At 51.4% G+C, this 12,613-nt stretch overlaps 1 protein-coding gene across 2 annotated transcripts in view; it reads left to right on the top strand.

Annotated features, from left to right (window-relative positions):
- Positions 1–3,232: 3,232 nt before the first annotated feature.
- The window catches only part of CCDC9B (coiled-coil domain containing 9B), a 53,819-nt gene continuing 44,438 nt past the window's right edge, over positions 3,233–12,613 (top strand). The window contains exons 1-5 of one of the 2 annotated variants that reach the window (XM_075048511.1): positions 3,419–3,466; positions 9,101–9,214; positions 10,855–10,959; positions 11,727–11,789; positions 12,185–12,349. In XM_075048511.1, coding sequence (XP_074904612.1) covers positions 3,446–3,466; positions 9,101–9,214; positions 10,855–10,959; positions 11,727–11,789; positions 12,185–12,349 — 468 coding nt within the window. In that variant the 5' untranslated portion in view covers positions 3,419–3,445. Of the gene's footprint in view, positions 3,467–9,100; positions 9,215–10,854; positions 10,960–11,726; positions 11,790–12,184; positions 12,350–12,613 lie in introns of both variants that reach the window. The other variant, XM_075048510.1, reaches the window with a different exon arrangement.

Below are 12,613 nucleotides of genomic sequence, written 5' to 3'. Positions count from 1 at the left end.
GGTTCTTTGTGCTGAAACTGAAAGGGAGAGGCGTTGCAGCACACAGCTAGGGAAAGGGACTATTTCACCATCATGAGCGCAAAATGGACAGGTCATTGCCCTGATTTCCTTCCTTTGTCCCAGAAAAAACTCCAGCAAACTTTGTCCTGAGTGGAGAGCAGCGGCTCCAAGTAGGCAGCTGGAGGCTGTGCTTAAGGGAGGTCAGCCGAGCCCCTGTGTAGCACAGCCCCAGTAGGGCAATGCAGCAAAAATCCCCTTATGCCCTCTTGATTCCTCCAGCTTTCAGGCTTTCCTGAAGGCAAGCTGCTGCCCATTCCAAGGAATGCTCCTTCAGGGGCTGCTAGTAGTTAGCAAGAGCTGATACATCCCCTTCCCGTGAAGCTGAAACTGTAGAGCCAACCTGGGGTATCTATGCTGGGTATGCCCCATGGCTTCTGTGCTGAGTAGGCTTCAGAGATGGCACAAGCCAGTCCACAGCAGCCAGAGCACAATAAAGACCCCAGAATCAGGCCATCCTGCCTATTAAAGGTCTTCTGGCAATTTTAGAAGAATAAAGGGATTAACTCTAGGGGTGGTGGACAAATTCCTGAGTCAGTAATTAAATTGGTTTCTCCAAACATCCTTCCTGTTGCACATGGATGTAATAAATACTTGCTGTCTGAAGTACTCTGTCAGGTTGCTGCATGCTGGGAAATAGCTGCCACCAACTGCCTGAGAGAGCAGTATTGATGTGCTTCAGCCACCAAGGTGAGAGTGCTCATGTGAACAAGGATTTAGTGTGTCCTGAGGTCCTGTGGGACCCCTGAAATGTCATGCATCCAGAACACCCTTCTCACTGGAGCAGGAGACTGGGAACCATCTTTGCCTCCTCTCCTTCCCAAGTGGCAGAACTCTGGGTATTGGTGCTCCCTGGTGCCAGGATGATGGTACTGGAGGATTGCCCTTACACTGAGGTAGGCACAGACCCCATGGGAAGGCAGTGCTAATCTTGGGATTGACAGTGCACTTAAGAGCAAACCAGATTTTGTGACAGTTCAGAGCAAGCCCTCAAGCTGAGGACAGCTGTGGAGTTATTGCAGCCCTTTCTGGCCATGATACCAGGAATAAGCAAATATATGTGCATGTATATAACCCCATAAATCTCAGCATATTTGTAAGGTTCTGCTTTCTACAACCTGTGAGAGTCCCAAGAGCACAGACAGGTCCCCAAACCAGCCTGTTCTGCCCCACTGCTGAAGCTGCAGATGCTGCTTCCTTGACTGGGCTCTTTTGCCCCTGGGTTTCCGTGTCCACAGCGTTAACCGAGCATTTATCTTTTCATTGGTCTCAGATGACAATGCAGAAGTAGATGCTTGTCATTTATGCTACTCAGACATGGTGAAGGACAGCTGAGAAATGTCAGCTCTTTGTGTTGAGGGCAGTGGAGTAGCTGATGCTGCCCTGGAGGGAACTGCAGCTCTCCAGAGACATTAGCAAAGGCAAAGGTATTTTGGGGCTCTTTGTGCCTGCTCATGGCGCTGCTCATTGCTGGAAGAGCTTGGCCACACCATCAATAACAGCAGAGACCTAGGATGCCATGGCTATGAGGTCTGTAGAAACTCCTTGTGAGCACTTAGCTTAAGCCTTGGCAACTTGGGCATGACATGGTCCCTTAAGTACTGTGATCGATGGGTAGCACAATGGAGCCCACTGCACATGGTGTTTACCCTGCACTGTGCAAAGAACCAGGGATAATGTTGTCGATCTCTGTGTTAACTGGGTGTTAGCAGTGTGTGCAGACTCCTCAAGCCCAGACACACGGCCACCATACAAACAGGGTAATGCACCATCGCTGGAAAAAGTGTTTCCATGAACACTGGCTCTCTGACTCAGCCCAGCAGCAGGTCCCAGGGCTGACTTTGTCCCTGTGGCCACCAGCCCAACCAACAATGGGCCATTGCTCTGCCCTCACAAGGGACTATGCCAGCTTGGAAACCCAAGCCAGCATCATCCTCCCAGCTCCCCTGTGTTCCCAGGGCAAGGAAAAGCCCTGCATGGCTCTGTACCTCCTGCACAGGCTTGTCCATCACAAACCTCTTGACAAGCTCTTGGGCTCTAGCAAAGCTATCGTGTCTTTTTCCCAATTTTCCATCCACAGCAGAGTCTTCCTTTCCTTCATCAAGCCTCAATCCAAGAGGCACAGCCTGGGAAATGGTTTCAATTTCCTTTCATCATTTGGGTAGCTACTAATTAATATGGGTCAGTCTTTCCCTCTAAGCGCTTTTACTAAGCCATGCTTCCAGCTCCTTTAGTGCCTTAGCCCTGATCTCCAATAGCTAAAGTTATGCGCAGAGGAGGGGCCAGATTCAGAGTTCTTCAAAGTCTTTTGAAGGCTTCCCTTGAACCATGCTGGATTTCAGGTTGAACGTTTTGGATTTTGTGAGCAGTTGACCTGCTTAAAGGTCTTAGAGGGGATAGGTACCAGCAGTGAGCCTGCTCGTTTTTTTTAACAGATGAACATAGCGGGGCCTTCATTAAGGTTGGGGTGTGCATCAGTCCTTGGGCAACAAAATATTCCCCTGTGTTCCTCCATCTCCTGTTCGCCCCTTGCTTGATCTGGGTCCCTGGGAGGTTGAGGGAAAGGGCTGCCAGTCTGTGTTGAGGGATGACATAGCACCCAGCCAGGACATGGTGCTGAGGTAAGGGTTCAAGTCTGGCAACCCAAGATGCAGCAGATGAATGCTCCCTCTTCTCCCAAAGCCCTGCTATTTGTGACTCTTCTGGGGGTCATTTTGGCAGCTTTCAGACAGGGACTTACAGGGGGGCCCTCTCCTTTGACTATGTGCTTTCTGCTAGTCATGGTGCCAGCTGGTAATGCCCACCCCACAGCATCGCTTCTGCTCCTTCCCTGAAAGAAAGGCGCATTTTAAAAGCAGCAAAATCATTCCCAGAGAATACTGAAATTAAACAGAAAAAGGCAAATCCGGCACTTGTTTTCCCATGAAGGCTCATGCACATACTCACACTCACAAGACATTCAGGACCCCAGATATTCTCCTGATCCCCCGCCAGGCGTGCAACTAGCCATGCATAACAAATAACACGACCCCATGAATGGCAACGAAGTGAAGTCAAGCTGTTTGCCTGATCCATTTTTCATTGTTCGCCTGGCTTTTCCCACTTTGAACGAGGGCTTGTGGCATCAGGAAGTTAAAAGGAGTCAGGAGGGGGGAAAAGGGGGAGTGTTTCTTTTAAAAAGAGAGTGAGATTGGAGAGGAGGACACAGGCACTCAAAACCCTGTCTGTGCTTGGTATATTAGGCAGCCAGTGCTCTTGGCTGGGAGCCCAGACGAGGCTTTTGTAATCAAAACATGATCTTGTATGCTGTGCAACCAGTGCTGAGAAAGGCCGTCTGATGGCTCTCCTCTTTTAGCTCTGCTCTGGAATCCGCCGGGCTTCGCCGCCGATGTCCAACATGCACCGAGCTGTGAGTGCTGCCTTTGTGGGGCCTGGGAGGGGCACGGGGTGGTGGGGTCCCTCACCCAAAAAGGCCACGAAAGGACTTGCACTCGCTTCCTTCAGGGTGGCCTTTCGGTGGTTGTCGCTTTGTTGTTTTTTTTCCTCGCCTGGCTGCCAGCAGGCACCGGGAGAAAACAAGCCGTACTGCATCGTGGGGGGGTGCTAGGGGGGTGGATTTTGGGTGCCCGGGTTTGCACGTCCATCGCCGGGGCAGGTTGCAGTGGCTGGCTCAGGACAATGTGCCCCCCAGGAGGGTGGGAGACCAGGGTAGATAACAAACAGAAGCCCGGGCAGTGCTGGATGTTGCTTATCCCAGCAAGGGTTTCAGCTGCAGCTGTCAAGCCAGAGGATATTTCTTAAAAAGAGCGGATGCATTTGCTTACGCAGAAGAGTGTTAGCTAAGGGCCCCGCTCCTCTCTCCTCTTCCCTCCCCCCCACCTTCTGTCTTTCTCGCTTTTCCAACCCTTCTGCCTCCGAGGTCTCTTGCTGTAGAAGCAGGCGATCGTGGAAGTATGCGGGAAAACACTGCACGCAGAGACAGTCTGGAGTGAGGCGTCCCTCCAGCCCCCGATGAGCTGCGTAGCAAGTGTGTGTGCCACTTAGGAGTGGGGGGTATGACAGAATGAGATGTCGTCATTGAATTGAAGCACAAAGCTGCTCGCTTTCCATTTCTCCTTGTGTGTCATTTTTATTTGCGATAGAAAGAGGCCTCTCATTCTGCGGCTTCGTCACTCTGCCTTGCTATCTAGGAGGCATCGGGTTCGGCTGCTTTCTGATTTAAAGCCATCGCACGTTCATTCTGCCAAAGCCATTTATAACTCTCCCGTCGCTGTGACATACGGGCACCTTGGCTCCCCGGAAGAGCTTTACTCTGGGGAGGGCACGGTGTAGCCACTTTTCATCCTGAGCATCAGCTTCGGCATGGGCAGGGGTGGCGGATTCGTTCCAGAAGCGGAGGAGAGGGCACATCCCCCTGTTATCGGCTGGCTCGGAGCAGCGGCTGATGAGCAAACGCTGACTTGGCTTAACTGTACAATGGGTGAGCCCCTGCGAGCCGGTGCGTGGGCTTGAAACGCCACTCGGCGCTTCTGCACGCAGCGGGGCTGCTCTGTGGCACCGGGGTGTGCTGGCAAGGGACCACCTCTCGTATGCATTTGCTGAAACAGATCGCACAGAGAGTAATACATTAATGGCTTCATTAATAAAGGGGAGGAGAAGTGCTGAATACCAGCAAAACTTTCCTTCCAGTGACTTGTTACCAGCTGGAAACGGAAAGACCCCCCTCCCCCCCTGTTGTGTTGCAACGTAGACAAAATGCTGACAAATGTGCAGCCTCGCGCAAAGAGGGAGAACGGCCTGACAGGTCTTTTCCACCTTTTGCCTTTGAAAAGAGAAGAGCACAAATACAATCTCTGCAGGAATTTTTAAATTCTTCCTGAGCCGGCAGCTCTGTCAGTCCTCCTTCAAAGGAATTTGAAGATGAAAGGGGTGTGTTTGAGGGCATGCACCACTTTGATCCCACCCTCAAGCAGCCAACACCCCAGCACTCAGCAAACAGTGAACCTGCCAATTTAGTGCTCACAGAATAGCTTCTGTTCAGGTAAACATTGAATTCAGCTTTAATCAGCCTTGCAAAATGGCCATGAAAGTGTATCCACCCACATATACAATCTACTCACCTGTCGCGTAGCCGGTTGATTGATGGCAATGGAAAAGCGTGTTTCATTCTCCTGCAGACCTTGACAAAATCCCATTGTCCAGCAGGAGAATGTGTGGAGGCAGTTTAAATGTCCCTGTTGTTCCACCTGAACACAAATGCATGCCTGTGTCCTGGCAGAGCAGCCCTCGCCGAGGGCTGTTAAATCAGCACTGATACGATACCCCTCACTGGGGATACAAGTGAAGATGTGCTTGTGCAGGATCTGAGTTCTACTTCAGCAGACCGGTTCTCCTGCTTTTCCCCTCTCTGGTTTCTGACATCCAGCCCACCTCCTCTGTGATGGTATCATGTTTTCAACCTTTAGTCCCTTTTCTCCAAAGAACATTAACTAGGCAGCCTTCTCCCCCCATCCATGGCCCTATTATTTGCAGATCAAGCACAGATCTGCTTGACGAGAGCTGAAATTTAGTTAGCTTTGGGGTTTTTTTTCATGTAAAACCCTTGAAAGGAAGACCTAGCGTTGCAGGGATGTGCAGTGATTCAGCAGCTGGATCCCTTCCTTTGAAGGCAAGCGCTGGCCATGGACACAGGGGATGATTTGCAGCCCTGGTTCCCGGGAGGCCTGTGACACTTTTGGAAGAGCAATGATGCTAACCCCTGGCTGAAATCCCACGCACTACCTAGAATTATTTTCCAAAGGGCCAGCTGATGAAACGTGCCCACATTCTTACCTGGTGTCCATCTCCCAGGTATCTGAAAACCTTCCCATGTTAAGGAGGTAGCTCCTGCAGCTCATCTAAAATCCTATGCTTTCAAATGGGCAGGAAATTCTCATCCTGGCAAAATGCTACATGACACACAAGAAATCAAGGGTCAGGTTCACAGCGCCTTAATTCTGTCTCATTTGATGCATTGTCACACTATAAACACGTACATCTTCAGGAGGCTGGAGCCCCTGTACATCACTGGACAGAGTTCACAAACGTAGCTGGGAACATGGAGCATAGTCAAAGGCTTTCCCTCCCTTGGGCTACAGCATCTGTGGTTTTACTCTTTGCCTTCAAGCCTTGGGCTTCTCACTGTATGTTTGCTCAGTTTAAGAAGGGCTGTGTTTGACAACACCCCTCCATCTCCTCCTCCGGACCTTAGCCGCTCCAGTTTTTCCTCTGGTGACCTAATTAAGACCAGGCAAAAGGCAGCTGAGGTCTCCAGGAGAAACCCTCCCTTCCCAGGAGAAAGGGTTTGCAAGCCCGTTGGCTACCGCTCGAGGCTGGACCCTGGGGAGCCTGGTTGCCTGACTCACCGCCGGCACAAAGGCACCCAGGGCACGGCGGGTGTCGGACCCAGATCCCGTGTCCCCAGCTGCCATGGCTGGCCCCTGACGTATCCTTCCCTGAAGGAGGTCACACCTGCTATGTCATGATTAATGAAGGAAAAACCCTTCCTGGCTGTGCAGAAGCTCTTCCCAGCCTTGAACGCTACAGAGCCTGCAGCGGAGGATGCTTCTGGGGATTTTGGCGTTGGGATGGGCAGAGCCGGGAGCCGTCGGCCCTGAAGAAGCGAGGGCGGCAGAAATACTCACTCGCAGGGATGCAGTGGTGATTCGCTCCTGTGAAAATGGGGAAACTGACAGTTGTCTTGAAAGTTGTGGTGTTTTTATGAGGAATTTGACAGGAAGCCAAGAGGGATGGGCGAAAAACATGCCTTGCCCATGCATCACGAGCAAAACCACTTTACTGTTAAGGGGAATTTTAATCAATTTTATTTGCCAGTTAACCATCTAGTAACGACTGATTCTCATTTTAAAGAAAAATAAAACCACACACACCCTTAGGAAAAACACCCCTGCTTCCTTCCCGGCACCGCTCACCCCCATTTTTTTGTCCTCTGTCCCCCTCAGCACGGGGCACCCTGTTCCTTCGGCAAGGCGAGGGCAGCCCCGGCAGCGGGGTCCGCGCCTGGTGGCTCCCCCCTGTAGCATTCGCTACATATCAAGGTGCCACGCTTAGATCACTGGTCGGCCCGGACCAGGGAAAGAGACAGATAACACACACAGTGTGAGCGCCAACTTCCGGCTTTTATTGCGCAGTTAATTCCTTTTATACTAACAAGGGGAGGTGGGGTTACAGGTACATCACAAGGCTGCGACTAACCCTCTAACTTTCCGTGACAACGCGAGATCTTCCGAATGCCGACCCCTACATCCCCCGGCCAGCAACAGCCCCTCCAGTGTCCCCACTCGGGCGGGCCTCCCTCCTCCTCCTCCCCGCAGGGCCTTTTTCTTCTCTACCCGCTCCTGCTCTGTCCTCGTTCCCCCTTTTCTCTTCAACATGGCTCCACAGAGGCACCATTGCCGCCCCTGAAGGGCGCAGAGGCGCCTCGCTCCTCTGACGGCTCTGGAGCCCCACGGACTCCCCTGATTGGCTCAGAGGCCCCACGGACTCCTCTGATTGGCTCAGAGGCCCCACGGACTCCCCTGATTGGCTGACTTTTGGCGGGAGGCCCATGAGGGAGCGGGCTGGCAGCAGTCGGCGGTCTCCTCCCTCACAGGGCAGCCCGCAGCCTACCCGCCGCCACCGAAACCTCACCAGTTATGCCCAGTATACCCATACAACTGGGGTGGTTTCAGGACCAGGCTCATAGCAGCTGTCAGGTTAGCAGCGGGCTGGGGCTGGGAAGGTTTCCGAGGCTGGGGTTGAGGGTGGGGTGCAGCCTTCCCCCAGGCAGGTCCCTCTCCCTGCCCCCGGCGTATGGCCGGGGGCTGAGGTGCCGCAAATCCGGGTCTGATACTGGCCCCAGAGACCTCGACAGGTCCAGGGCGAGGATGGGGCCAGGACGGTGCTGTGCAGCACCAGAGTCACAGGGAGGCAATGCTGGCCCCAGAGGATGTCGGCACACATGAACCTCTTTGCCAGCCCTTGGGGACCATCAACGTGCCTTTCTGCCAGGCACTGGCTGTTTCTGCTTCACAGGGACACAACCCTGAGAATCACCCAGAAGAGCAACATCTAGTTGTAGCAAGATGGGCAACATTTTCATTCCATTTGCTTCTCGATTCCTCCAGACTTTCCTGGAGCTGTGGGCAATATGCATCGTGCATGGCAGCTGGATTTGCTGCAGTGCTCCTGCGGCAGATTTACTGCACGGGGCCAAATGGCAAGGGTGGCAGGCTGGGGGTAGCCTGTTGGTGGTTAGAGTTGCGATATCAGCAAAATGGGTACCCAGGTGTGCAATGACTGTTCAGAGATTTGGGGTTTCTTTCTTCCCCTCCTCAGTCTCACTTCATCTTACCCAGCTCTCTGTGTGAGTGAAGGAGAGGGAATATGAGATCTCTGTGGCATGCAGATGCCACGCTGATAAGGAGAGCACAAAAACACTGTTTAAAAATAAACCCGTAGTGCCTTGGAGATCTCAGCCTTGCCTCCTTGCTCTTCATGCAAACACCAGGCGAAGTCTAGACAATATGGATCAGCTTGCTGCAGTGAGTTGATACTCATCAGCATTAATTTTCGCTAGACACTGCTGTCACTAGAATTTAAAAAATCCTATTTGTTATCCCTTGTGGTAACCAAGGTGCTCTCTGAATGTAAATGGACGGGAACTGATGTGCCTGAGAACACCTGAACCAACAGTAGGGAAAGGTGTCATTTACTCCGTTCAGCTAAGCAGTGTGTTAACTCTGGAGCCTACCAACAGCCATCAAAGTGGGACATCAGCTTTTTGCTCTACCTACCTCATTGCTGAACAAAAATTGTGAGAAAATAAAAGGTCAATTCTGTCAGGAAAAAAGTCAGTTTACAAGATACAGTATTCTTTTTAATGTAGGACCAAGGGGAGAAATGGTGGGGAAAGATTCCTCCACTTCCCACCCTGTCCAAACAGAAGGAGCACATTTCGTCCTATTGTGATGACTGAGAAGAGCTTTGCTCCTTCTGTTCTCAGGATGCTGCTGTGGAGGATGCAGTGTTAAGGAAGAAAGAGCAGAAAGATGTTGAACTCGATAAGAAAATCTTGGCTTTGCGGAAAAAAAATGAAGCACTCATACGAAGATACCAGGTAAGTCTGCAGATTTTTACCTTCCCCAGCTCTGATTTGGAGTCCTCAACTCACCTGGTAAGGAAAATGGTCAGCAGTGTCAGAGTGACTTTGTTATATAGGTATCATTTTTACATCAGAAAGCATTTGGAGCATGTGGGCAGAGCTCTGCCTTTAGCTATGGCTCCTGAATTGGATTGGAAAGCAGGCTCGCCGATGCTTGTCTTGCTGCTCCAGCATCTCCTCTCGCCCTACCATCTTCCTCTATCTGCATCACACCTTTCCCACCCCTTCACCTCATATTCCCCTGACTTTTCCCCCATCTGTCCTTCTCAGTGCCTCTTGTTTATCTTCTTGGATGCATAGGAGGTTGCATCTTCAAGACATTTGACAGGTTTATCTTCCCAACCTGGTGGTATGGGTTGAAGCTCTTCCATGGCCAGTCCCAGTATTTCTGTGGAGCACAGAGGTGTCCAAAACAGATTCCATGAAAAAAAAAAAAAAAGAAGATGAAGGCAAATCAAGGCTTTAGCAGCCTGCTGGTTACTGCAGCCTTACCCTCTGAATTAGGAGGAAGTACTCCAGCTACACTCTCTGGGTTTTGATCCTGCCTTGGCCAAAAGAGTCTACACAGTGGCCTGCAGGAGATATCCAGCCTGGCTTGTATGAGCTGGTTTGGGTGACATTGTGGTAACCCAGAGCTCTCTCTGTGGATTTGTTTACCCTTCTTCATGAGTGTCTGTGTATGGCAGTACAGAGTAGAAGAGCCTGAGGGTAATCCTGGCAGAAGGGTCCGCCTTGGCTTGTCTGGGATATTCTCCTGCCTGTCTGTGCCCAAGGCCACTTGGCTTTAGGGGCTCTTTAACATTTGCCAGCTGGGTGGGCAGTCTCAAGTTTGACAGAGAACCATGCTGAAAACCCCAAAACCCAGAGCACGCTTTGTGTCTTGGATCCAGAGCTGAGAGACTGAGTGGTGCTCTGGGCTGGGTCCTGCTTAGAAGAAATTTCCTTTGATACCATAGGAGCCATTATGGACCTTTTCTGGTGGCAGCAAAATATGGTACATAGTGGAAAGCTATGGGAAAAGTCGAATGCCACAAGCAGCTGGGGGAGGGAATCTCTTACTCCCCCATGAAATGCTACCCACCTGCTACTACCACTTGACTTCTAGAAGAAGCTGCCTAGCAGACAGCCAGATCTCGGCCACCTTCCCTTGGCCACAGATGATGCCCTGGCCCCAGACTGGCACAGGGACCATGGCTCCTGTTCACAGCCCTCCCTTTCTGCAGCGCTAGTGTGTCTTCCAGCCTCTCCACAGGTCCTATATCCAATTTTTCCTGAACCTCAAACCGATCATCTTCCCTGCCTGTCAGGAAGGGACCCCTGTATTCTATGCTTGCTTCCCATTGCATGTGTTGAGACCACAGCAGACACTCTGAGTCAAAAAGAGATTTACTAAGATGCCTGTGGCAAAGGGACAGGTAATGCAGGTCACAGCTGCCTGTGACCCCTTCCAAGGGCACACAAATGGGACACAAGTTGGTCCACTCCTTCTTAGAGGTGGAGGTGGGTCCATTTAGGAGAAATCCTAAACAGCAAAATGGACAACATCTGTAGACATACAGGTACAGGCTGATGATAAGGATATATATGTGTTTCAGGAAATAGAAGAGGACAAAAAGCGAGCTGAGCAGGAGGGAATGGCTGTTACCTCCAGGAGACCCAAGCAGGATGGACTCACTATTACCATCACCAAAGCTCACAATGTAAGTGCTGCCTCTCCTTCACCATGGGCCAGCTCTCACTCCAGACCTACCTCAGCAAAGTGACATTTCTGGAAAGAGATAGCCTTGACAGCAAAGCTCTTTTAGGCATAGGACATAGCTCCTAAGCCCTTGCAAAATGATGTGAAAACTCTGCAGAGATGTGTGCTCAGAATGATTTTAGCTGATGCACATAAATTTCCAGCCATGCCCAGACACTTGTACCCAAGCACGCAGAATATACAGGCAAATGGATGAAAGTGTGAACAGGCACACTTGGCCCTGGATGGGTCCCAGGTGTCAACATCGCTGCAAATACGTAGGCAGACTGTATCAGGTGTATGTGTGTCATTGGAGGCATTAGGAATGCCTCTGAGAATGCCTGTAGGCTGGGCAAAGTCATGGTCTCCTTAGGCTTTGTGAGTGAGCAAAGCAAGCAGCCTTTGGTTGCTTTGGGGCTTCCCACAACTGGGGCAAAGGCTGCAAGTCCCAGGCTTCCTTCCTAACTGGACAAAACCTGTGTCTGACAAGCCCTGTCCACCCCTCCTGGCAGTGTGGGGCTTGGTAAACCACCCGGCCAGTCCTTCTTTAACCCCTGGGTGAAGTCCTCTGCCAGAGTTCACCAGAGCCAGCCCACCCTCCTTCCATGCGTGCAGTCAGCACTCCTGGGTTGTTCGATCCAGGGTAGTGCATTGCTCACTTCTCAACCATGCCCCGGCCCTTGCTTTTCTCCGGAGGTGCGCTGTTGCACACATTTTTCTCTCATACAGGACCTGAAAGATGCAATTACCCAGACTGAACACTATGGACAAGATAGCCCAGCCCTCTCGATGGTGAGCACCACCCTCAGGAGCCATCCACTTGGCTTCCAAGGCCATCTCCATCAGGACTTAGGCTTTCCTGATCTAACTCAGTGTGCTGCAGAAAGAGATGAGGATGACATTTGTTTCCTATAACTCTGGCATTTTAGTCTGAAATGTCAGATTTGTAAGTGCAAAGGATTTTCTAGACCCGCTGTAATTGTGGGTTTTGCTGCCAAGCAGACAACGAGCCCCTTGTTCCCTAGGAATGTCACGGCACCACGCCGGGCACAGAAAGCTTCCTCAGGGCAAGGCCTGCCTTTTCTGTAGCTGGCCTCCCTGCTCGCGTGCAGGTGTGTTTGGGGAAGGGAATCGCATTGGTAAGCCAAGGGGCCTGGATTTGCTAACAGAAGTGATTCATTTTCCAGGACAAAAGGGTGGTGAGTGAGAAATGGGGAAGCCCCTGTCCTGCGAGCTCTGGGTTCGGCATTGGCAGTGAGGAAGAGGAGGAGGAGGAGGAAGCAGATCATATGTTCACATTCAGGATGGGGAAGAGGATGCAGCTGGCTGTTACCATGGACAACAAAGCCAAGGTGAGCAGGGAAGAGGATTCTTCTTACAGTGCAACCTCTTGACTTACAAAGAGGCTTCTGTTCTGCCTCTCACTTGAGCTTTCTGCTCAGCACGTCCCCTGGGTGTCTCATCTCTGAAGGGAATAGTTCCCTTCCTGGTCCTTTTCTCTCATTTCTCAATCCTTCAGCACAGCCTCAGTCTTCATCTCGAGTTGCCATGCTCTTTCCTCCCCACGTCTGATTCACAGGAATCAGCCCCCAGGCCTTGCTAAACCTCCCAGTGGC

Source organism: Buteo buteo, chromosome 16 (assembly GCF_964188355.1).
Source record: "Buteo buteo chromosome 16, bButBut1.hap1.1, whole genome shotgun sequence".
NCBI lineage: Eukaryota > Metazoa > Chordata > Aves > Accipitriformes > Accipitridae > Buteo > Buteo buteo.
This window is presented reverse-complemented; position numbering and strand designations above follow the sequence as displayed.